Below are 26,724 nucleotides of genomic sequence, written 5' to 3'. Positions count from 1 at the left end.
TTCGAGTATACTGCATGTCTACATCGAGTCACATTGGCTTTGTGCATGAGGGAACAGATCTTTATTACATTCAGAACTGGGTAGTGGTAAAATATGATATGATGAAGCCCCAGTTAATGTTCACATCAACCATTAGAATGGGGGAAAATGGTGTAATTTAATATTAGTCATTTAAGTAATTTATTAGTATTTAATAATAATTAGTCATTTCATTTCATAATGTGTAACTCTCAGTAACACAACTCTACAGCCACAAATGCTGTCAATTGAGCTTAATTTGTATTAAACCCAGAATTTTCCTTTAAATAAAGTCTTCACGCCAGATGAGCTTGTTTGAATATTTCTGTAACTGCTGATCTCCTGGGATTTTCATGCACAAGAGTCTCTAGAATTTATTCCGAATGGAGCAAAAATAAAAAAAACATCCAGTGAGCGGCAGTTTTGTGGACGGAAACGCCTTGTTGATGAGAGAGATCAACGGAGAATGGGCAGACTGGTTCATACTGACAAAGTCTATGGTAACTCGGATAACCACTCTGTACAATTCTGGTTATATTGGGAATTTGGTTGAACAATAAACCGTATCTAGGATTTTGTTCATTTTGGACTCTTGCAACAGATGTCTGTGTATAGATGTCTGAATGTCTATAAAACATTCAATGAATCAATTTAAAAAATGATTAATCGGTTATCGGTTTTCCACCAGCTTAGTTATCGATAAATGTTAACGTTGAAATGTTGAAATATATACTGTACATAATGTATATATTAATGATGAGAATAATTCAATTGACCTAAATGGTATGCCAATTTATTTTTAGTCATCACTCAAAAGTGTTTATGAAACTGTTTTAGATTCAGGTACAATGTGTTTTTTAAAGTTCCCTATCAAAAAGCTACACTTTGATGCTGCGATGATTTAGCGCTTTGGGAACAACTTTAGGTGTGACCAGCTGTGAATATGTGTGCAACACATCAATGAAGTTGACCAGAATTTATAGCCTCTGCGGATGACATCATTGGATGCACCTGTAGCAGGGCTATAAATAGATGCGTCACAGGTGCATCGTCAGATCTTTTGTCTTCAGATCACTCTGTGTGTGTTTGTGCTTCATGAGCCTGTCAGAAACTTTCTACTTTCCTCTGTTAGGAGTTAGATTTTGTTAGGCAGTGCGCAGAAACATTTATCTTTAAAAAAAAAAAAAAAAAAAGAAAATGACTGAAAGACAGAGCAAGCGGTGTGTGTTCACTTGTTTACGCTCTATGGCTGAGCGGGACACACACCAGTTATGTTTTGTATGTTTGGGGGAAGAGCATGCTGCTCTTGCGTTAAGGTATGAGCGGGTACGAGCATTGCGATCTGTTCTCAGTCAAAATTCTTTGCACTCATCTTGCTTACTTCCGAGAGTCAGCACCCACACTTCCATCGTGGGGCTCTCGCATAGATCTGGCTGAGGAGCGAGAGACGGGTCCCTATCGCTCGCTTTCTCCCAAGATCCAGCTGGTCCTTCCTGTGATCCTGAAGCTTGTGCCGGCGCCTCTTCGGTTCATGGGGGGACCATGAATCTTTTGAGTCTGCGGACTTCGAGTTACCCACCTCCGAGCATTCCGGGAATGATAATAAATCATCAGAGGAATTACTCGAGGTGATTACTCGTGTGGTGCCCAGACTTGGCAACTGGATTAGACTGGCAACGCGAACAAGAGACCCCCAAACGCTCCAAGTTGGAGGACAGATTTCTGTCTGGTGGCCAAGGGAAGGGAACGCCTCAATAGTCCCTTCCTTTCTTTGATGACCTCCATGGCGAGCTCTCTCGTTCATGGAGGAAACCTTATACTTCCTATGTCTTCGTGCCCTCGATGTCGATATATTCGATTATTGTGGGTGCTGAGGCACAGGGGTATTCGGTGATGCCACCGGTTGAAGAGACACTTGCGGGTTATCTCTCGGCTGGCTCGGCATCTTCGTTAAAAAGACCCACTCTCCCCACAAAGCCATGCAGGACCACCTCCACGCTTGTGGGGAAGGCTTATCAGGCAGCAAGTCAGGCTGGATCTGTCTCTCCGCACGACCAAGCAGACGGCCCGCGCTATGTCTGCTTTAGTCAGCACGGAGAGACACTTATGGCTCAGTCTGTCAGGCATCAGAGACAAGGACAACGTTTTCCTTCTCGATGCCCCGGTATCGCCTTCTGGCTTATTTGGTGATGCTATGAATGTAGTTATCACCGGATTCCAGGAGGCGAAAAATCACGAGGAAGCCTTCGGGTAATTCCTTCCTCGCCGCACTCAGGGGGAGTGCATATTGTGCTGCTTTTCAACAACTGTATTAATACCATTAATATACAGTGTAATTAGTGATTAAAGAGGACCGATGGTTGCCCAGTAACTTTTTTTTCTTTTTTACCTTATTTCAAATTGTATTGCTAATGTACACTACACCTTGAGTTGTATGAACTTTCAATGATATTGTGATTCATACCATTAATTAAACCCTTAGCCAGGTCAAGGATCAAATAAAAAAAGAGCATTCAAAAATGTTGAAGCCACAGCAGGAAAAGTCAGTAGGTCTTCAAATGTCAGAAAGTTGAGCTGAGAGGCCCTTAAGTGGGAGAATATGTTAGACATTGTAGGAGAGTGGAACATGTTTATCTGTCCCACTGTAGCTGGTAGATTCGCACAGATACATCCTGGTAAAGCTGGACATTCACTAAACTACATGTCTTCTCCAGCTGTGCATATCACCTCACAATCCTGAGCTAACATGAATCGTTAAGCAGAGCGTTTGAAGTGTGAACACGTTTTTAAGCTTGTTCAATGGACATCAAAAAAATTCCAGAATCTACAGAAAATTCAAAAGTACAGAGTGCTCACTAAAATTAAAATCCTGCTGTATAAAGAACTGCTGCTCATTAATGTTGACTGGTGATGTGCACCTGCTGTACTGTTTATACCTGTGCTTGATGGGCAATGGAGCATTTCTGCACTTGAAAGTACTTTAGATACGATTAAGAGTGGTGCGTTATTAAACGCTCATGAAAACACATTAGAATAATAAATGTGTTGGCAGTTACCGATAATTGTCTCAAGCAAATAGGTGCATTTGGTCAACAACGGTTTTCTGCTTTGAGACCATATCAAAAGTAAAACTGAAAGTGTGTTTGATACTGTGAGCATTTATACTATAGCCCTCTTCTCCATCAATTGATTATCATTTGATAAATAACTGCTGCCGTGATTGCTACAAAATGCCTCCAAACATCCCTTTTAAAGGAATATTCCAGGTTCAATACAAGTTAAGCTCAATCGACAGCATTTGTGGCATGATACTGATGACCACAAAACTTTATTTTCTTAAATAAAAAAGTGGGAGCCTGGTTATCTCAGTGAGTAAAGACGCTGACTACCACCCCTGGAGTTGCAAGTTCGAATTCAAGGCGTGCTGAGTGACTCCAGCCAGGTCTCCTAAGCAACCTAATTTGCCCAGTTGCTGGGGTGGGTAGAGTCACATGGGGTAACCTCCTTGTGGTCACTATAATGTGGTTCTTGCTCTTGGTGGGGTGCATGGTAAGTTGTGCATGGATGCCACGGAGATTAGAGTGAAGCCTCCACACGTGCTATGTCTCCGCGGTAACATGCTCAACAAGCCACATGATAAGACGCACAGACTGACGGTCTCAGAAGCGGAGGCAACTGAGATTCGTCCTCCGCCACCGGATTGAGGCGAGTCAATATGCCACCAGGAGCACATTGGGAATTGGGCATTCCAAATTGGGAATAAAAGGGGAGGAAATCAAGGCTCTAGTGAGGCACTTACATTGTAAATGAATGGGGGCCAATTTTAACATTAAAATACTCACTTTTTCAAAAGTATAGCCACAGGAAATAAACAATATGCATGTAAACGTGATTTTAGTAAAATCACTTACAAACCTTTTCTGTGTAAAGTTATAGACAGAAGCTTTGTTGCCCTTAACAAAGTAATGTAAACAAACCCTAAAGCCCTAAAACAACAGTAAAATTGTCAATTTAAACAACTTTTCTGCTCAAATAATGCATGAGTTTTAACAGTAGAATAAATGTAAGTGCTTTATAAAATTATAAGCTTCAAATTTCTGCATTTATTCCCTCCAAACGTTTGCCCCATTCACTTCCATTGCAAGTGCCTCACTGTAACCTCGATTTTAGCTTTTTTTAAAGAAAAGGAGGGACGAGTCAAAATATTTTTTTGTGGTAATCATCATTATGCCACAAATGCTGTCAATTGAGCTTAATTTGTATTGAACCCAGAATATTCCTTTAAATAAAGTCTTCACGCCTGTTTATTAACATCTACTGTGTCATGCAAATATCACTCACTTAAGTGTATAAGGCACATGGTGCATTCCTTTTGAAAATAATTAGCGAGTTTACATCAGTAATTTTACAGCCATTTTGATTAATAAGTGGAAACGTTTGAGGTCATGTAAATGCCTTAAATAGCTTGCCTTTACTGGGGTAAACGTTTAAGCAAAAAAGAAAAAAAAAGACTGTTCAGCTCTAGTCCTAGCCTTTTTGGGGCCCTAAGCAAAAATTTGTCAGTATGTCAGTATGTTTGTAACATTATTTATAATTTCTTTGGCATTGTGGGGGTCCCCTGGCGGATAGGGGGCCCTCAGCAACTTGCTTAGTTTGCCTATAGGGTGGACCGGCACTGCTGACATTTTTTATCCAATCTGTCCAAGCGTTGTGCGCATGACTGTTTACGTTTTAATGTCCAAAGCAGTGAATCCTAATAATCCAATGATTATTCACGTTATGTCACAAAAACCTGTACTTCTTATATTTTACGTTTCTTACATTGCTGCTCATGTAAACGTGCTCACTGACTTCATTTACTTTAAATATGTAATGTGCAGCACTATACCAGCACATATAGTGCCTAGTTAATCTGGATTGTGGGTGATTTGTTTGTTATACGCAGATGTTTGAGCTGAAATGGAGTGGTGGTGGTGTAGTGGGCTAAAGCACTAAACTTTTAAGCAGAAGGTTGCTGGTTCAATCCCCACAGCCACCAACATTGTGTCCTTGAGCAAGGCACTTAACTCCAGGTTGCTCCAGGGGGATTGTCCCTGTAATAAGGACTCTGTAAGTCACTATGGATAAAAGCGTCTGCCAAATGTATAAATGTAAATGTAAATGCAATACTAAGCACAATAGTGGCGTAACTGAGTGTTTGGTTAGCATGATATTTAATGACATACAATGAGACCAAATGTTCCAGTCAGCTAAGATTAAGGATTTTGAGTAATTATGAAGTCGAGTGCTCTTACCCACAATAAATTAAAATTAAAACGTATGATAAATACGGAAAATGTATCTTTTGTTTCTTTCAAAAACGTTACCAAGAACAGTTTCAAAATAAGATAACTTAAACAAACTACTTTTTATGAAATAATAACATTAAATATTACTAATAAATTGTGAAATACAGATTTAATAATAGCAGTAAAACATTTGCACTCACCCGAAATGAACATGTACACAGAAACCAATACTGACGGCATTAGGGTAACGCACAAATCTAAATGATGATTCTACATAAAGGCTCATCTAATTTTTATAATTTCACACAATATTATTCACAAAAACAAGCAGTGGAAGTTGGCTTTTAATAAAATGCACTCTGCCGGTGTTTAAAAAATTGACCAAACATCCACACATACTGGTTTGATAAACTGTTTCTCATATATATCCTCACCATATATATATATATATATATCCTCAATAAAAGCAGATCCTCTTCTGCTGGTTTGCATGATTCCAACAAGAACCAAATACAAATAGAGCAGAATTGAATAAGAATCGAAAAATAACAAGTGTTGCCAGTTGCTTTGTTTGAAAGAACAGATGCCAATTTATCATCTTCTCTCATCCAACACCTCGATGACACACAGTGCCCCCAGTGGACTCAATTGTAACTGCGAGATTTGGGGAGAGATTGTAGTATTTTTAATAATCGAGTAGTTGGTGCAGAAAAAGTACTCTATTACTTATATACATCCATAGCTAAGATTAATCAGTTTAAACAAAAATTTGATTAAAAGATTAAAAAGAAGGAAAGTATTTTACAGAGGGTGCAAATCACCCAGGGAAGCGCTTATCTAGAGGTCTGCATGGGACTGTTTTTTTTTTTGCCCGTTCACATCCACTCCCGCAAGTTTCTATCCCGCACCCAAACACTGAATTTTACTCCATGTTGACCCGCTCTCTGCCCCGCAGATATTTTATTTCCGACCGCTTCCTTCCCTCAACCCCACATTGTTTTCCACATAGAGCGAAAGCCATACAAACAGACAACAAGTGCATACAAATAAAGCTTTATTATCCACATCAGATTTTTCAGACTCTTCTCTGATCACACGCTCCTGCACACAACTCATGGATTTACCGTCTGCTAGTTTAATCCCACGCTACAAGAATTCTGATCAGCCCTGCGAGACCTGTAGGAGTTCTTCGGGAATGCAGACCTCTAAAATAATCCACTCCAGAGTAGAGCCTCCATATTGTAGTGTTCTTATACTGTCCAAACTGATTTTATCAGACTGACTTTATCATAAAACATTATCATCACTTTAGGAACTGTTTAATTTAGGCGGCACACTTCCTAATGTCCCTCGGCTTTAAAATTGCCATCTGTGCTCAGTGGAACGGACATATTCACGACACATAAAGACATAAGCACTATTTGGATGGGATTAGCGTTTCAAAGTTACAATTACTTACATTGGATGAAATCAAATGAAACAAAAACCGACTTGTATACAGTATGTGGTAGTGCAACATTGCGTACATAATAAAAGCAATTAATTAAAGTGAGGATCATATCTGATTCTGCAAGCGTGGTCTGAGCATTCCGAGATCAGATTCTTTATATTGATGTAACTTCTGAAAATGTTGGTGTCCTGAAAATGCAGGCAAAACTTGAAACGCCAACTGTTATTTTGCCCTAACGTTGGCAAAATGGTCCAAATCCATGATGAATTTACACCTGGCAGTGCATCAAGACATTTAGCTTTAATTACGGTATCCAAAGTGTTGACTGTAATTACAGACATTTCTGTTTGGCCAAGATAAGATTTCTCAGAGGTCCCCGGAGCTAGCCAAAAAACAGTAGGTAAATTGAAAAAATAGACACGTTTTGTTCGAGCAGAATTAAATGACAAAGTACATCTTTGAAACACGATTTTGTGTGTACAGGAAAACCTTATACTGTCCGAATAGGGCTATAGACCATGCACTACTCTTGCTATTTCTGCAGTATATAGTAGGTATATACAAGGACAGATTAAACACAGAGCCAAATGATCCGTTGCCCAGGGGCTTCTGAACCCAAAGGGCCCCTAAGCTCTAAATCAACTCTTTATCTATTTATTTATTTTGAGACATTTATTATAAATCCACATAAATGTCAGCCTTATGTGAAATACAATTTGTTCGGCCGAATGTGTGCTGGATTACAGCAGTGCGAGCACAGGCACTCAGGTGACCACACAGGGAACCTGCATCTCACAGGTGCAGCGTGTTTATTTTAAGGACTACAGAGAACAGAGATGCAGACTTATTTACGAAATGCTTCCAAACACAAAGATAAGGTGCCATTTATTATGGCTGTGTACAAAGCTGATGGTTTAAATTAATATAAGCGACTTAATTAATGTAACAGTATAGAGGACTTTAAAATGTTTCAGTCCTGCATGCATGTCATGTTTAATGATTAAGTGAAAGATGGCTTAATACCCTAAATATGTGCACGGTAACGTTTTGTAATACTTGATTAACTGCGAGATTCTGTTATTCAAACGGTTAAGTCAGGACTCGGGAATAAAGAAAGTTTATTGCAATCATGGCAATAAAAATGCAAACACAATCTCAGATAGCAGGGAATAAAGTGCAGAGAGCTATGAGCCTAAATAGCACAATACATAGATCTTCAAATGATAAAATCACATTAAAATCGAAAAAAATAGTCTGCAACAGAGTAGGCCTATTCTTTATCAATGGAAAATGTGTAGCCTAATTCTGCTTCCTCCGGCAGCGAATGATATGGATTATAGGACTTCTTCGGGATGCTTTGATTTTTTAATGATTCAGCATTTAACTTGTAATTATCGTCTGCACACCCGAGCAAAAGGGGGAAAAAAGCATCGGCTCAATGTTTAACCAGTGCTGAAACTTTGCCAGGTGAAAAACAATCTGTAATCATCCAGTCACATTCCTCTTTGCAACCTGAACTCCATCAGAATGTTGATTTGTGACACAAGCACTGAAAAAGCTGCTAGTGAAATAGAACACAGGTGTCTCAAGATGCGTTTATAAATATTTAAGTTCTTAATGCAGTGTCTAAGAAATGGAACAGACCCGAGTTGTGGTCCAGTGCATGTTTACATAAAAGACCATTTAAAAACAGCGCAGACACATGTGTCAACATCCTCTAACTCGACATATGGCCTACTTGAAAAACTGAACCGAACCTGGCCCAAAACCTGTAGGTTTGTCAGTTACCGTCGGACTCAGATTGGGTTGAAGACCTCTAAACACAGAATAACCGAATAGTGATTTTAATATTTGAATAGTGTCCACATCCCTATTAATTACACATGATTTTGAATCGGTTCATGATTCAAAAGTACATATAATTGGCCATGTTAGACATGCTACAAACTTATCTTCCATCTATTTGAAAAATCCAACCAAATCTGTCAAGGGTCCTGTAGCACATAACGGTGAATAACGTCATGAGGGTGCCTCCATGGTGTACCGGCCCATGGGCCTCTCAAATTGTAAAGTATATTGCTTCACATACTATGCGTGTACTGTGCAGAAGTAGTGAGCTATGTGATTAGTAACTAAACATCTTGACAAATCGCTCTTTTGAATCAGATATTTTCAACGAATCGGTTGATCTGGTTCTCAAGTTCAACTCACTGACTTAACGATCCGGTTGCTATTGTAGCTATCGCATGGCTAAATAATACTTGGAATATAGCGCACAAGTCGCTGTATAGACCACTTTTATGGTGCTTTATTTGGTCATTTTGGAGCTTCACCACACCATATAGGCCTGTTCCTTTTGTGTTCTGCAGAAGAAAGAAAATCATACATGTTTAGAATGAATAAAAAAATAACTACAGTATTCCTTTATAGAAGATTAAACACTCAACTATAACACTAGTTATGAACACAGCATAACAGACTTAACAATTATAGCCTGTTTATTCTCGTAAAAATTCAATTTGGGGGAGTTTAAACTCCTTTAGTTTTTCTCTGATGGATGTAATCGATGGTTTTCAGTATCCTGCGGTGAGTATCCTGCAGTCAGTTGCGGTCAGTCTCTGGGGAGTGATCTTTCTCAAACACAACCCCACGTGGCACTGTTTCTAAATTTAGTTGATATCTAAGTGATCAGCACACCACATATTTAGTATGGCTCTGGAATATACAAACAACTTTCACATTACTCTACTGCCTCTGATTGCAAAGGACACATGAATCACTATCAAATTGTCACCAGTCAGTTACTACTTGTGTGAAATTTTAATGTATGGTTGCGCTTTTTTCTCTCAGAGTGATTCAGCTGTTGATTGAAGATGGCATCTTGAATAGTGTGGCCAGATACTGCTGTCATCTACACTTCTGGAGTGACACGAATTCTGTCCAAACTGTCCATGAAAGATATTTGTGAGCCAGTAAAATACTGTATAGCTAAACATCCTTAAAACAAGATTCATTTATTTGAGAATGTCATTCGATTTTAGATTTTTTGCTGTGTAGCTAGTTTTTCAATGTTTCTGACTGGTCAAAGGTGGTCATTAACCAGTCCACAACAACCATTTTGACATGTTAAGTTTACAGTAATGCATTTACAATTGAAGTATGGGGCAAGGCATTGCACAGGGATAAACGTTAAACACCTTCAAAACACAAAAGTGTAAGTGCTTTGACAAAATAAAACTTTATATTTATCCTTTTAAAACCTTTAGAATGCCCCATAAACTTCTATTGTAAGTACATTCATTACAGTACACATGATTTTTTGTTTGTGCACAAACTGATTGACAAGTCATATTGACCGTCTGTGGGACCGAGCTTAACCTGTATTGAACCTGGAACCTTCCTTGAAGCTGCTATGACCTGTTTGTATAAAGCAGGGTTTATATACCAAAATGAATGAGCTATTTTATTAGGTTGTCCCAATATACTCCTCATTGACTTGTTCATCAAATCAATTCATGTGCAATTAAAGCTAAATTACTACTAAATGTCAAACATTCCAGTTTTACTCCGTTTAATGTGATTATATACCAATAAGGTCTAAAATGCCTGAAAAAAAGCTATCTGCTGTCATTTTTCTTAATGGCAGTTTCTCGGCTGGCACAGGCCATCACATGTAATGTGCCATTTTCAATTTTCTGTCTTAGCTCATGGGTGCTCAGTTATGCAGCCGGGTTCCTTTTTTTTTTTTTTTTTTTTTACATTGCAATGTTACTAATTACTCTGGAGAAGCAAGAAAATGAAATAATCACAATGTTGATTGAGGTGTGACGTCAAAGGCAGAAGACAAGGGAAAAAGTCTTTAAAGGAATAGTTCACCCAAAAATGAAAATTCTCTTATCATTTACTCACTCTCATGCCATCCCAGATGTGTGTGACTTTCTTTCATCTGCTGGACATGAATGAAGAATTTTAGAAGAATATTTAAGTTCTGTGGGTCCATTCAATGCAAGTTAATGGGTGCCAAAGCTCCAAATCCATATAAGGGCAACATAAAAGTATTCCAGACCACTCTGGTGGTTAAATCCATATCTTCTGAAGCGACAAAATAGGTGTGGGTGAGAAACAGATCAATATTTACAGTAAGTCATTTTTCCTTCACTTTCACTTTCTTCTTCTGTTTATGGTGATTTGCAGTGCATTTCGGCCCATACTGGGCTTGGAGGAGAATTTATTATTAAAAAAATGGCTTAAATTGTAATCTGTTTCTCACCCAGACTTTTTATATCACGCCTAAACACATAGATTTAATCACTGGAGTCATACGTATTACGTTTATGATCCCTTTATGTGGACTTTGGAGCTTCAAAATCCACATAAAACTTTGTCACCATTCACTTGCATTGTATGGACCTGCAGAGCTGAAATATTCTTCTAAAAATCTTAATTTGTGTACTGTAGAAGAAATAAAGTCATACACGTCTGGGATGCCAGGAGGGTGAGTAAATTATGAGCTTGTTATAAGCTTGTTCGCATGTGATCAAATTGTGCGGTAGCTAAACTGACAAAGTGTTGCACTTGCGATGCAAAACCGGGTACGAGTCCTGAAGAGCATGTGTGTCGACACGTGAGCCAAAAGTGTAATAGAAGCACTACAAAATGACGAGGTTGCAATTGCTTTTTTTATGAAATTAGCTGTTAGCTTTAGGTTTAAGGTTTAAGGTAGGGAAGTAGCTTTTGTTGATTTAAAACTCGATAGAGCATTAACCTTAAAAACTGCTTTTAGCAGCACACAGTGGACATTTAACCTCAGAACTACCATAATACATGTAATAAACCACATAATGTTATTGCAAAAATGTTTTTTTTCTCTTTTTTTCATGAGATCAGGCTGACTATACTATAATGAAATATTAGCAATGTTCATATTTGCTTCTTGCTAAATAATCATCAGAATACACAGCTACTGTTGAATGGCCGTCAATGAAGACAGATGCTTTTTGAAGGTTTAGTTACGACATCTACCAGCAGAGACTTAACATTCTAACCCTGACCCATTGGGTTAGGTAAAGCGGCTTCACGTATCCAGGGAGACCAGGATGTAAGTGATCTCTCTCATCCAGATGTTACAAGAATTTGGTAAAGTGCTTTTTCCTGTATCACTGGCCTCAATATCATCTGACCATTACCTGTTTTGACTTCAGCTCGATCTGTAAGCATGTCCACTCTTGATCCCTGTTCACATATAAAGAGAGGACGAACCTATAGAGAAACAAATGTGCCAATCTGCCAGGCTAAATTTAGTTCCATCCTCTTATCTTAACACGAGTGGGCACCTCAGCAGTGTGGGTGATCTACTAATGGAAGCCCGAGAGGTAAACTATAGATCATCGCTTCATTATTAATGCCACTGCAGCATGAATTAAGAATTTAGGAATCATATTACAACAGCTGTGAGAGAAACACTAGAGTCGACAGTGTCAGCAGTTTGTCTGTGTGTAAGTATTAATTTTTCAATCTCTCACTTCACCAAGCCTGTTAAAGAGCTCAGGGCCTTTGGAGTGAAAGCGAGCAGGTAAAAGACGGATTTCTGTGAGGAAGAGAATTTGTGAAGTGTGACTCAAGGTGGGTGTTGTCACCTGAAAATGACAACAAAACACCATTACTTCCACAACAGACTGCCACCTGCCATCTGCAAACCTCTCTCATTCTCTCTTACACACACATACATACCAAAGATGGGAAAAAATCAGATTTTAAGAATTTTATCTCTTTGAAATTATTCCAATCGAGCATATTTTAACAACATTAGGAAGATCAGGCCTTTCCTATCTGAGCATCAGTGTTGGAGATTAGTTAACTGAAAGTAGCAATGCTACTAACTTAACTACATTTTTAACTACAACTTTATCTTTCTATCATTTTGTTAGTAGCTTGCGGTGTATGCACATATAACTACTTTTTAAAAACAGGGGGAAAAAGAGTAGCTTGTCTGTAGTTTATCTACTTTAAGTTATCAGTAGCTTGTATCTTGGATAGTAGCTTTCCAACACTCTTGAGCATGGGACATAACTCCTCATCCAGGCTCTAGTTATATCTAGACTGGATTACTGCAATGCTCTTCTAGCAGGACTATCTGTAAGTTCAGTCAAACCTCAGCAAATGATCCAAACGTGGTATTAATTTGGAATTTGTATTGAAATGACTGGAAGTGGATTTAACTGAATTGCAAATCAAAGAAGGCGCACAACCCTGAAACACACACACACACACACACACACACACACAGACTTAATTTAGTTGTCCAGGCTCATACTGCTGGAAAGGGTTCTTTACTTCCCTGAGCTTGAGGGCTAAAATAATGCCTTTGAAGCATGTGAAATCAGGAGAGAGAAGGACGAAGAGATTTAGAGTGAGGGAGAGAGAGAGGCCCAAGGCAGCCTCTTTTGTGCAATCTAGAAATAATTACAAGGTCGACTTTCTTGGTATCTAGGGGTTTGGCATAAACACAGCACATATTAGCCCAAATGTGATACAATAGGCCTATCTCAGATTAGTCTGATGACTGAAGAAAGTCTTCAAGCTCTATTATTCTCCTGCCATTATGCCTCAGTTGAGAAAATGATGGTTTAGTGATCAAGGGTTATATTCCAAGATCAAGAGGACTGCTGGGTCAAATCCTGATCAGAAGATCAAGGCACCAGCAAATGAGAAGAGCATAATAAAGACAATAAATTATGGTAATACTTGACATGGTGCAATCATACAGCAATTAGACTAACATGTAATGATGCAATAAATTAATAATACCAGATTTTTGTTCACTTACATTTTCTGTAACATCCACTGCCATTGAATTGAATTTTTTTCTGAAAAAAAAAAAAAACAATCTGGGTTGTATTGAGCCACTTACAATGGAAGTGAATGGGGGCCAATTTTTGAATGTTAAAATAATCACTTTTTCAAAATTATAGCCACAAGACATAAACAATATGCATGTTAACATTATTTGAGTGTGATAAAATCACTTACTAACCTTTTCGGTGTAAAGTTATAGGCAAGTTTACAACTTTGTTGCCATGAAGATGTAATGTCAACAAACCATAAAACCTTAAGATTACTGTAAAAAATTTATTATACAACTTTGTCCTATTGATAGTATACAAAGCTGACTGTGTCCACGTCCCCTAACACCACCCCCAAGGACTCTAAGGTATATCAGAGCAAGTCACATATACTGCAGTATGGACATTAAATGCCCTATTTTCAATGCAATCAATGTCTCATTACAACCCACCGCTATAAATCTCAGCCCTATTTAGTCCAGGGATTAAAGGAAGCAGGTGAGAGTATTGCAGACGGAGGTAAACATGTCACAAACAAATACATGCAGAGACACACACACAAACGGCTGTTCACACATTATCATGCATTTAAAGAGACAAGAGAGGCACATATATGCTTATGCATGCACATGCAGTTAGACCAAACATGTTCACAAGGCTCTGACATAGAGTCCAAATTAAGTCTTTTAAGGACAAGTCTCACATTTCTTTAGGTAATAATTTTTTAAACATTTGTTTTCCTTCACTCTACATTTAACACCATTAAATAGTAACATTTTTCTAGCTTTCTTTATGTGGTAATGTGTGTAATATCTGTGCCATTAAACGGAATTGCAAAAAAAAATTAATAATTGTTTTCCAAAATTACAATGAAGAAAAAACACTTTGTCTCCATTTCACAACCTACTGTTTTTTACATATATTTGGCATCATAAGCATATTCCTGATGTGAAAGCTGCTCCAAAAGGTGGGCAGCATAATTCATAAATACAAAAATAAAAAATGGATTGCACACCTAGGACTGATAAAACAAAGTATCAATATAGTGTGCGTTAAGCGGTTCAGGGTGAATTAATTACATAAATTTACTATTTAGGATTAAGTTAGATAACCTATCAGAATATATGAGGAATGTCAATACAATGCTGCCTTGCAAGCAATGTAATTAATAGACTAACTTATTAACTAACTAACTAGCAAAATAAAGAAATACATTAAAATCTATAAAAGACAGGAAATGTTAGCTAATGGTTTCAAAAAAGCTGCATATGCCCTTTTCATTGCTGAAACTCCTGTAACTTTTCCATTAGGGAAGTCTCTCAAAGCTTATTCAAAGAATACAGATTCTCTGAATACTAGTCTAACAGTAAGAGGAGCTTATATTTATTTATTTAATGTTATTTTGTACCTTTTTTTGATAAGGCAGAGGGTGGTCTGTTGCTTTCAAGCGCTTCTCTCTTGTCACAGCCCTTCATTTCACTTTTTAATATAACACGTGTCTGCACAAATATGAAAGCTGATAGAAAGTTATTACCTATCTTTACAAAACGTATGAGACTCTGAAGGATAGAAAAGAGTAAGATGTTGTCTGAGAGTAGCTCTCATCTGAATAAGAATGAGTCTAAATGAATTGATGTAAGGACTGATATCCCACACTGATAACATTTCATCATCTTTGAGGAATAATAACATTCCAGGTAGGTTCAAATCAATAAATCCTCTTGGATCAACAGGCTTTCTTATTCCCATTTGTATTTTCCCTTTTCTGCTGTTGAGACAGAGGTGATTGAGGTAATTGTCGTGGATGGCAATGGTCTTAATCTTTTCTAGATTTTAAAGGAATAGTTCACCTGGAAATTAAACTATTAATTTGTTTAAACCTCCTTACAACAAAAAAAAATGATGTTATACAGAATGTCTGAGCTGCTCTTATACATACAATGAAAGGTCACTGATTTGAATTCTCTGGGGAAAAAAAACAAAAAACACAATAAGCACAATAAAATGATCATAATAGAAGTCCATATGACTGACATTTTATTTGTATAAGTCTCCTAAAGCCAACATGGGTGAGAAAAAAAAAAAATTATTATTTTGGGGCAAACTTTGTCTTTAAACACCTTATCATTGTTTCTTCTTCTAACAAGACATGCAGAAATAACATTTCCAGCCCTTCAAGACTTATAAGAACAACATTTGAAAAATGTCCTTAACATGTGCATTATCATAACTGATCGGATTTGAGACTTTATTGAGCTCATATCTCTATATAAATAAAAGCCAATAGCACAAGGAAAAAGTCAATACAATAGCACTAGCAGGCATGACCCATTTCTGAACTTGTGTTACCTTTAATGCCAAAAGAGAACAATGTAAGAGGATTTACTGAGACAGAGGGGTGGAGATAGAGGTAGAGTAGTAATGCAGAGGCCTTGTCACATTCGTTTCCTGTGGCTTTGGGGCTTTGTAGACACAATCCAAGTCTGAATAAAGAGGTTTAAAAAGCACAGAGAGATCGAGGGAGGTTTGTAGTGGAAAAAACGAGCTGGGGACAGACTGCACATGAATTAAATGTTTAACACCTCATTGGCAGAAAAGGAAAAAGTTTTCAGTCAACAAAATAAATAGCAAATTGTCCAACCACTGGTGTTAATTAGTGGCATGTTTAAGAGCATGTTTCACGTCCTTAAAAGGAGTTATCACACTTGAAATCATTCTAAACCCAAGGTAAACCGAATCCTGGGTAATCATGTTCTGATGTTTCACACTGTACACCTCGGGTTAACATTCTTATTTGCATATTTGCGTTGTCAATAACGATGTTTGGACGAATACAGCTCGCAACAGACACGTAATCTGTCAATGGAGCAGCTCAGTTCTTCTGTGGAAATGTCACAGAGCAATTCTTTTTGCCTTTCGTATTTTGAAATAGCAACAAAACCACGGAATATTGTCTCTTCATCACGGCAGTTATCAAGTTTCAACTTTACCGGTTTCCCGCAGACGGAGAAAGCAAACAGTGTTTGAAAGTTTCAGCGATGGTACAAAGCACATGAATATTTTATGAGGTAAGTACTGAGTCTTTATATGATTGGTTGTCTGTTGCTAAACAACTCTGAAACATGATGAAGGGAACAAGACATTGCATTTGAACACTATGGGGAAAATCCCTTTTCCACGATCTTGTTGAAGCCCTTGTATCATTGATTGGCAATGATGTTTGAGCTCTGCCCCTTTAGGCACGTATTTGCCCTATGTAAGCGTGTGCCCAAACACACGCATCGCTCGTTCCTTGAAACTCTGATGTAGTAGTGCGGACAAGTTTTGCGATGTCTCGTTCCAAACCCGACCCAAAGTCCTACTTGGAAAAACTGACCTGAACCTGGCCCGAAACCCGTCAGGTTATCGGTTCCCATCGGGCCCGAGTCGGGTTGCAGACCTCTACTCCACATACATGTGCAATGCCTGCAAGGGGCATAATAAATGCACTAACTGCTCCTCATCCTAATTAAAATGTGGAGAAGAGAAAGCTTGTATCTGTGCCCTGAAAAATGTGAAAAGCACATTTCGAGCATTGACGGAGAAATTCACTGGGTCTTTGTTCCATGAAAAGCGTCAATCCACAAACGTAAACCATTTTACGAGGTGCATAGATGCATCTCGTAAACAGCGATCTAGCTTGCAAAATGGTGTTCCTTATAGACTGAGCTAATTCTGGCTTGTGTGCTGTGCTACGTTGGCTGGAGATGCCAAATCATGCCCTGCACTTGAGAGAGCAGATCCCTCCTCAGTGTTTGTTCCCATGGAGAGCCACCATCTCCATCATTTCCTGAAACCATGGCTGGGCCATTTTGGTCCAACCAACAGAATCGTTTCTTTGTCCTCTCAGACTTTGCTGATGACAGAGTGGAGGAGACGTACCGGGGGGACATTGCATTTTTTTGGCCACTTGTGTGCCAAGGCATCCACTCCAAGCGTGGCTAGGCATGGAGTACCAAAGAGGGCAGTGGGCTGTCTCTGCGGAGGCAAATAGGTCAACTTCCACTTTGCCAAGCATTTTCCAAATCATCAGAACCATCTGAGGATGAAGTCTCCATTCCCCTGCCATCGGACTCATGACAGGATGACCCGCTAAATATTTTGCACGCAGGGAGAGGAGGTGGTTCGCGCTCCACACGAGGAGGCGATTGCGCCAGGCTCATCATTGGTAGTAATCGAGAGCTGTCCTGGTGATTTTTTAATGCTACCACTGACATATTGTCTGACCAAATCAGAACATGATGATTCACTCACTATGTCAGAATGGAAAGATTTAACCGCTAAGAAGACGGATAGCATTTCCAAGAAGTTGACGTGCCACGCATATTTCGCACCTGTCCAAATTCCTAAAGCCTCTCATCGGGCCAGTTATAGCCAATCAACGAGGTAATTCAGAATGCGCACATCGTTCATCTTCAAAGGGATGATCGCCGCATCAACACATTTCATGAACGTGTGCAGGCCAGAGACAATCCGATGGGAAGGACTTTGAATTGATATGTCATCCCTTCGAAAGCGAATCTCAAGAACAGCTTTTGATGCGGTAAAATTTGGATATGAAAGTACATGTCCTTTAGATCTGTTGACGCAAACCAGTCCTGTGGCAGATGTTCGATATGATCTGTTTCAGAGTTAATATTTGAATGGGCAGTTTGCAAGCGTGCTGTTCAAGAGTCTCTATTTGAATCCTGCTACCTTTCTTCAGAAAGAAATGGTAGCTGCTGTAAAACCCTTTGCGGCCGTGGCAGCTTGGAACAAACTCTATCGCATCTTTTGCAAGATTGTGAATTTCTGCATGTAATACAGGCATGTCCCATGATGGAACCATCAAGGAAAAAAATGCTGTTTGTGTGAATTGGAACGAATACACTTGTTCAATCATTTTTAACACCCAATCTGACATAACCGTGAGCACACACCATGCGTTCACATAACGAGACTTAACAAAGCTTAAATAGCTTCTAAGGAGCTTGTGATATTGGATTGATACAAGGTTCACAACATAAACAACATGTAATGGTATTTTCGATAGATAGATAGACAGATAGATAGATAGATAGACAGACAGACAGACAGACAGACAGACAGACAGACAGACAGACAGACAGACAGACAGACAGATAGATAGATAGATAGATAGATAGATAGATAGATAGATAGATAGATAGATAGATAGATAGATAGATAGATAGATAGATATTCCCTCTACACTAGGTAATTTGAATACTAAACTAAAACTTGCTGTCTGAACATATGGCGCTAGGTTTAGTGAAACCCGTGCACAAGCCAGCACCCATTTCTCTTGGCTCTTAGATCGCCTGGAGATATTTATTAGAGGCGCATTCAATTTTCATGGGGTCTGAAGCATTCTCTTTCATCCAGCTGCCTGCTGTCAATAGCAAGGCGGAAGCCAAGGCATGGCGTGGCAGCTCCACGCAGAGGGGAGGGAGGAAGTGTTTAAGAATGAGGGGGCCATACCTCCAGGTGACATCATCAAAAGATGGGTGAAGGGGAGGACCCATTATGAACCCAAATCAGCCAATTAGATACAGGTTTTGTTAAGGATAACTGTTTGACAAGATAAGAGTAAGATGGTGGAAATCTTCCTCACAGAGAGGTGTAGGAGTCAGAGAACAAAGAACGGGAGTGAAGAGCCGGTAGAGGTTATAGTATGAGAGTACAAATCAAAAAGAGAGCAAATAATAGATGGATTTGTCTGTGAAGAAGTGGATCATGGGTCAGAGTGTGACATAATCTCATCTAAGCTCATCAAAGAACAAGTTCTTCCACTCGCCTCCTGTTGTCACTTGCTTAATTTACTCTTCATCCTGCAGCACAAAAAGAGTTCCTGCCTGTTGACTGTAGGTCTGTAATGTCTCACAATGGCCCCACCAAACATTTCCTCTTTTCTCCAAACATTCTTTCCTCTCCTTTCTTGTCCTCTCATTAGGTACATTCACTTGTGCAGTTAAACTTGAGCTAGAGCAGGTTTTTGCATAGTTGAGCTAAAGTTTTAATTTGTCTGTCCAAGGATACATGACACAATGAAGGAAGCTTGATACATCCACTTGGTTAAATGCATGTCGAACATAGGGTTGCCAGTCAAATACTGAACAGGGATGCCATGGAAAACTACATATAAATAAATTCTCTCAATCTTTCTTTTTATAAAAAATATTTTCCTTTATGCACTTTCTTCTCTGTAATTTAGCATGTAAAAAAGTTTGTCTGTAGACAGTATATGACTAATAATGCACTATGTGCTAAAATCAAAGAGAAGTTTACATTCTCCCTGGTTTTTGTTGGAGTACATGAAGCCAAATTAAGCACTTTTCATGTTTAGCTCTACTTGTGTTTTAATGTTTATCTATAATTTGTTTGCGTCCACAATAGCGTTTTTCATCTCACTTTTGATTTTATGGCATTAACGGTTAAGTTTAAATTTAAGGTTTAGGGTAGGTAGGTATTTTTTATAACTCGATAGAGAATTAACCTTAAAAACCTCATCTGTTTGAGAGGACACTTAACTCACTTTTAGTGCCACACAGAGAACATTTCATCTTGGAACAGCCACGATGCATGTCATGAATATCCTTTTGCAGAAATGTCAGCAGTCATATAATTTCAGGCGGCTTTCTGAGCATGCATGGCCAATTGTGGTCTGATTAACGCAAAGATGCTGCACAAAGCTGAACTAAAATCACACAATCTAGCTCTGTTCTTTCGACTTGGACTGGTATAATTTTAGTCAGTCATTTAAATGACATTTTAAAATGGCAAATTCATATTTTATTAAACTTTTAAAATGCATGTAAACATACTGGTTGTCTCCTCTCTACTCATCTCCTTTGCTCTCATTGTATCCTCTCATTTTTTTTACTTTACTTTAATTATGTCCTCTCCTCTTAAAGGAATAGTTCACTCAAAAATGTACATTCTCTCATAATTTACTCAACCTCATGCCATCCCAGATGTGTTTGACTTTCTTTATTCTGCAGAACACAAATTAAGATTTTTAGAAGAATTTCTCAGCTCTGTTGATCCATACAATGCAATTGAACAGTGACTAGATTTTTGCAGATCTAAAAAGCACATAAAGGCAGCATAAAAGTAATCCATGTGACTCCATGACTAAATCCATGTCTTCAGAAGCAATATGATAGGTTTGTGTGAGAAACAGATAATTATTTACGTCCTTTTTTTTACTGTAAATTATCCTCCCTGCCCAGTAGGTGGCAATATGCACAAAGAATGTGAATTGCCAAAAACACAACAAAAATTTGAAAGTGGAGATTTATAGTAAAAAAGGTATTCTATATTGACTAACAGAGCTGAGATATACATCTAAAAATCTTTGTTTGTGTTCTGAAGAAAAAAGAAAGTCATACACATCTGGGATGGCATGAAAGTGAGTAAATGATGAGAGAATTTTCATTTTTAAGTGAACTATTCCTTTAATCTCTCCTTTGCTTTTATTCACTACTCCTCTCACATCATTATCGCCTCTCCTCTGTTTTTATTCACTCATTTCCTATCCTCTTTAATGAGACTCTACGAAGACGACAGAGAAGGTATTATACACTAATTGGCTTTGGGTTCACTCTTAAATGCCTTTTAAGAAAACCACATGTGGGCTCTCAAACAGACACTCACACTTCTGTCTGTTCCTAAAGAAATCCCAACTCACCTTTAGCCCACTACTCAACACAATCATCACCTAAAGGTCAAATATCATGTACATTCTCCTCAACCAGAGAAGTGAAGGTGTACGTGAAAGTGAGAGAGAAATAGAAACTCTCAAATCTCTTCTGACGGAAGGGGGTATTCTTATTCTTTGTTTTGCCAATTAGACTCTGTATATTGTGTCAGCCTGGTTATAACTGTTGGTATTTGTGTGAGTCACTCACAAGTTCATTTTTATTCTCCTCCAGCACTCTTTCTGTGTCTCCAGCACAAGGGGCTTTTTGTTTACTGTATTGTGACACCAGACTCTGGAAAGCAGAGCCAGCTAGCACACTAACACACACTCTCATGCACTCAAACACCAGCAGAATCAGAGCAAAGACATGTCCAAGCCCAACTAGACTCGACCAGCAAAACCAAGCACATTTCATCTCAGAACACAGACAAGCAATGCCTGAATGAATTCCATAGTTTAGTGTCACATTAGCACACTTACCTGAAATACAAATGACAAATGAGATCTCTTTAATATCTCAACTGTATACTCACCATGTACCTTACAAAAGATGTCACAATTCACCTTACAATTTACATTTTATGGAAAAAAGATTCAGTGAATGAAAGTGAAAGGCTAACATTCTGTCTAATATTTCACTACAAGTCAAGTCCTGAACATCAAGGGTGAGAAAATTATTACAGTTTTCATTTTTGGTTGAACTATCCCTTTAAGTCTCTTCCGTCCTAAGAGTTTTATTCAGAGAAAGGGACTCTAATCTCATATGTCTGTTTTAAAAGAGTGTCTGGAAATGTGTTCAGTTTGTCAAGATACCAAAGTCTGCAATCAATAGTGATTTTTCAAAGCATTCGCAATCACATTCTTCCAAGACAAAATTATCTGACGACAAAATTATCAAAATTATTATACTCTTACTGTATGATAACTATTGTCTGTCTTGTTCCCTTTTTTTCGTATATTCGGAAGAAACATCTGAGATAAAGACTTAAAGGAATAGTTCAACCAAACATGAAAATTCTTTCATCATTTACTCACCATCTGCCATCCATGTATATGTCTTTCTTTTTTCTACAGAACACAAACAAAGATTTTTAGAAGAATATCTCAGCTCTGTAGGTCCATACAATGCAAGTGAATGGTGACCAAAACTTTGAATCTCCAAAAAGTACATAAAAGCAAAGCTAAAAGTAATCCATTCGAATGCAGAGGATTAATCCTTGTCATCTAAAGTGATTGAAGCTTCAACGTTTTGTTCAACATTCACTTCTATGGACCTACAGAGCAAAAATATTCTTCTAAAAATATTCCTGTTCTGCAGAAGAAAGAAAGCCATACATATCTGGGATGGCATGAGGGTGAGTAAATGTTGAGATCATTTTAATTTTTGGTTGCACTATTCCTTTAAATGAAACCTAATTGTGAACCCAATTACGTCTACTGAGCCATGAAATAGCAACCTCTAAGCAATAGCATTGTCTTTCGGTCATACCCGTACAATTAAACCTAACCACTTACACAAACTTTTTTGTAATTTTTCATTCAGACATTGTTAAGTATACCTATGAAGCCATTTTACTCATGACAACTGTTGGTTGGACACCAAACACATAAACACGAATCAACCTACGCAAACATCATTCTGTCACACTCATGAACCTATATGTAAACACACATTGCATACATACATACATATTCCCTCCAGCATTCATAGACACACACACACACACACACACACACACACACACCTGTTAAAATACATGTAAACACACTATCATAAATCAACAAACACTCAGCATAATACAAGTAGCTCTCTGAAGCTCTTGATCAAAGCCAGCATTGGTGCTAATAGTTCTGAAAGTGGCACTCATGAGACCTGAAGAGTGTATAAAATTATGAAGTGATTCTAGATATATTTTCTGCTTGTATCATACACAATCCATCTAGCCCGAATGTATGTAGAATGTGAATATGATGTCAAAGTAAACATTAAAACATAATGCAATGAACGTTGTAAATATCTGGTAATAACCACCCAATTGGCTGCTACATACATGTTATAGTCTTACCTGGTGCTGGAACATGTGATCGTGTTACTGTATGGAATGAAAGGGTGAGAACTGGGTCTCTGAACCAAGTCCATCCTTACAGTAGAGGCACGCTGACCCCAGAACACATTTACCCACTGTCTCACTGGCCAAAGTGTCCCGGTCAAAGACTGACCTGCCTGCACAAACAACCACCTGAATGTGTGTGTAAGTGTGTGTGGGGGCACAATATATTGACATTATTTTGAATTCTTTGAGCGGAAAATCAGAAATATGATTACAATGCGTAGTGTATATGTTTTGTTTAGTTTTTTTGAGTAACTGCCATACTGACAACACATTACATTAAAAATGGTTTTAAAACTTTAATAAACAAGTCAGACCCCTGTGTTAAGGGGGAAGACCATCTTATGTCATCACGCCCTACTAAATGCATCTGAATGGGATATGATAGACATAAACTTAAACCAGCATGCATTATTAATACAGGGCTTCCTTAATACAGACTAGTCAGCTAATTGATCAGAAAACTCTCTGACTAGTCCATTTTGAAAATAAGTCATTTTGTACATCCTTACTTCTCTCTATATCCCTTTCTTTTTGATATTAACCAAGTCTGTCTGCCTCTGTAGCGGGTTCCAAGCTGAGGTTAAAAAGATGAAATATGCCCAGATAAAATCAGGCAAACAATTTTAGCACAGCACACCCAGAACTGTGACTGGTTGTATCAAAGTCCCTTTAACAGAACACATCAAAACCAACCCTGGACGCCTCTCTGAACCAACAGGAACTATGGATAAAAGAGGGGGGAATGAGGAAATGAAGGAGAGAGATTCGTCATGACTTTTCTAACTAAAAACTTCCATCATGAATCAAAAAAAGATTTGTCATGACTTTTTCTATAACTAAACAGGTCGCTCTGAGAGTCTTATTGTCACGCCTTTCCTGACTTGCTCTAAATCTGACTTTCGTAATTCTTCTATCTTTAACTCTCACACCCTCTATACCTCTCACCTTTCTATCTCACAACTAAAACTCAATCTCGCTTTCTTTCTCTCTTCTCTCAGTAATGGGGTTTCGTCCTGCAGAAGATTGAGTTGTGTGTGTTTGTGGTGGGTGGTCAGAACTGTGCCCTGCTACTATGGTCTGGCTAATTGGTGGTGGTGTGTTGCAAAATTAATCCAGGGAGCTGTATAGAGCCAGTAGGGGGAAAATGAACATGCTTCACCCGTCAGAAGTGCTTCTACTCAGAGCAGCTGTCAACAGGCCCTGTTTACCTTCTACACAATTATCAACCACCCCCGGGGAACCCTACAGAACAACTGTAAGCTCACCCACACTTAACATATCACTTCTGAAGACATGGATTTAACCCCTGGAATCATATAGATTGCATTTATGCAGACTTATGCACTTTTGGAGTTTACAATTTAGGGTAATCATTCACTTGCATTGTATTTCAGCAGAGCTGAAATATTCCTCAAAAAATCTTAATTTGTGTTCAGCAGAAGAAAGAAAGTCATACACATCAGGGATGCATGAGGGTGAGTAAATGATGGGAGAATTTAAATTTCTAGGTGAACTATCCCTTTAACACTAATGCAATGCTAATGTCAGATTTTCTACTCAGTTCTTTGGAACACGAGCTCTAGGATTTGAAAATGACTGGCATAGAATTCGGGAAAAAGCTGTCAGTCTTTTAAACTGGCACAGTGTCTTAAAAAGACCACAAAAAAAGGCAAAAAGGATGCAGCGCAACAGTCAGATATGTCTATTTAGTGTTCACAAAAAAACAATTTAGAAACAGCACAGACAAATGTAAAAATGCATTGTGTAAACAGCCACTAAGGTTGTTCGTAGAAAGTGACGACATTGGTCGAGAGTAAGGTTGATAGTAGAGAGTGAATGTGTTTGCAGAGGGTAGAAATGTCTGTAGAAAACAAGGATGTTTGTAGAAAGTGAGGTTCTTCTGAGGAAAGGTGTTGTTCATAGAGAATGAGGTTGTTCTGATAGAGTGAGATTGCTTTCTGTGGTTTTTGTGGGGTCTGGCTGTAGTCGCTGACCTGACCCTTGACTCAGTGGGACAGTGGGTCTGTGGTGCTAGGCAGCCCTGCAGGGTTTCCTTTACACACATAAACAGTGTGACCCTGTCTGTTTTCTACCTTTAACTCCTAAGATCCTTCCAATTCATTCACCTGAACTCTCCAGGGGTATCTGTCCAGTGCAAGCTGTATGTCTCTCAATCACTTCTTATTAAAACTGTCCCAAAAAATAGTGGGTGTAGTAATGTGCTTTCTCATTTCTCTTTCCAGCTCAATTGAGCACTGCTTCCTCCTGTTTTCCATAACCACCCACACAAACACAAAGCCCAATCAATCTCATTATTTACCTAGTCTTGCATAGCCAGACCTTTTTGCAGATCCATACAGCAACTTATTCCATCCAAGAATTGCCAGGAAGAGTTGTATAATAGACATATAAAGTGATCAATCCCATTTTTATATTGTTTTACATGTTGTTTAGGGCCCTGGATATGTCACTGACCTGGCAAACCATGTCAAATACAGAGATTATTTTTATCTTCAAAAGCACTAGTTGTGTCAACCTAGTACCTTGTAAACATACATTTATTTCCAAATCGACTGATAAAAAAAGCTTATATGCCCTTAAGCCCAGAAGTTTCTTCAAATCAGCCAATCAGATTGGAGCTTACTAGATCGAGAAAGTGTTTTCCAGTTTTGCATGCATAGACGCATCGGTGGGTTAGTGAATTGATTATGGGCGGTTAATGGCTGTGCTTAGACTATTGTTCACCGAACCAACACTGGGACAGAGATAGAGCTCTGGAGAGTTCACACTGATTCAACTCCTTCAGGAAATGAGGGAGGTACCAGGGAGGGAAGAGGAGGGATCATGGCCCTATCACTTACACTGCACATCTACACGAATGGACTTGATGGCAGCCACCCCTACTCCATTCTCAGCCTTGCAGTAGTAGCGGCCACCCTGAACTCTCTGGATGTTGGGGATCTGTAGAGTCTCATCGAAGATGGACGTTTCCTGGAACTTGTCAGAGGCACTGCCTGCAGTCTTGGTCCACCGCACCTGCAGGAGGCGACATTTGCAGATTCGTGAGAAGTTTGTGATATGATGGAACCAGTGAAAACAAATGAACCAAAAAGTTTAATTGTTATTTCAGTGCACTATTCATAAAATGCAATTTATTGTCAAGTATGTAATTGCTGCATCACTAGCATCACCACATGGACCCGAACACACTCCAAACTCCATTGGCAAACAGATATTTCTGGCCAAAACTCAGTGACGTAGCTAGTAGGTAGGT

The 26,724-nt window shown here is 38.6% G+C and overlaps 1 protein-coding gene across 1 annotated transcript in view; it reads right to left on the bottom strand.

Moving 5' to 3' along the window:
- LOC127617821 (MAM domain-containing glycosylphosphatidylinositol anchor protein 1-like) overlaps nt 1-26,724 on the bottom strand; it is a 220,963-nt gene that overhangs the window by 103,885 nt on the left and 90,354 nt on the right. Inside the window, exon 4 of the mRNA XM_052089915.1 lies at nt 26,312-26,486. Within this exon, the coding sequence (XP_051945875.1) occupies nt 26,312-26,486 (175 nt within the window). The remainder of the gene's footprint in view (nt 1-26,311; nt 26,487-26,724) is intronic.

This window comes from Xyrauchen texanus, chromosome 24 (genome assembly GCF_025860055.1).
Source record: "Xyrauchen texanus isolate HMW12.3.18 chromosome 24, RBS_HiC_50CHRs, whole genome shotgun sequence".
NCBI classification, from domain to species: domain Eukaryota; kingdom Metazoa; phylum Chordata; class Actinopteri; order Cypriniformes; family Catostomidae; genus Xyrauchen; species Xyrauchen texanus.
This window is presented reverse-complemented; position numbering and strand designations above follow the sequence as displayed.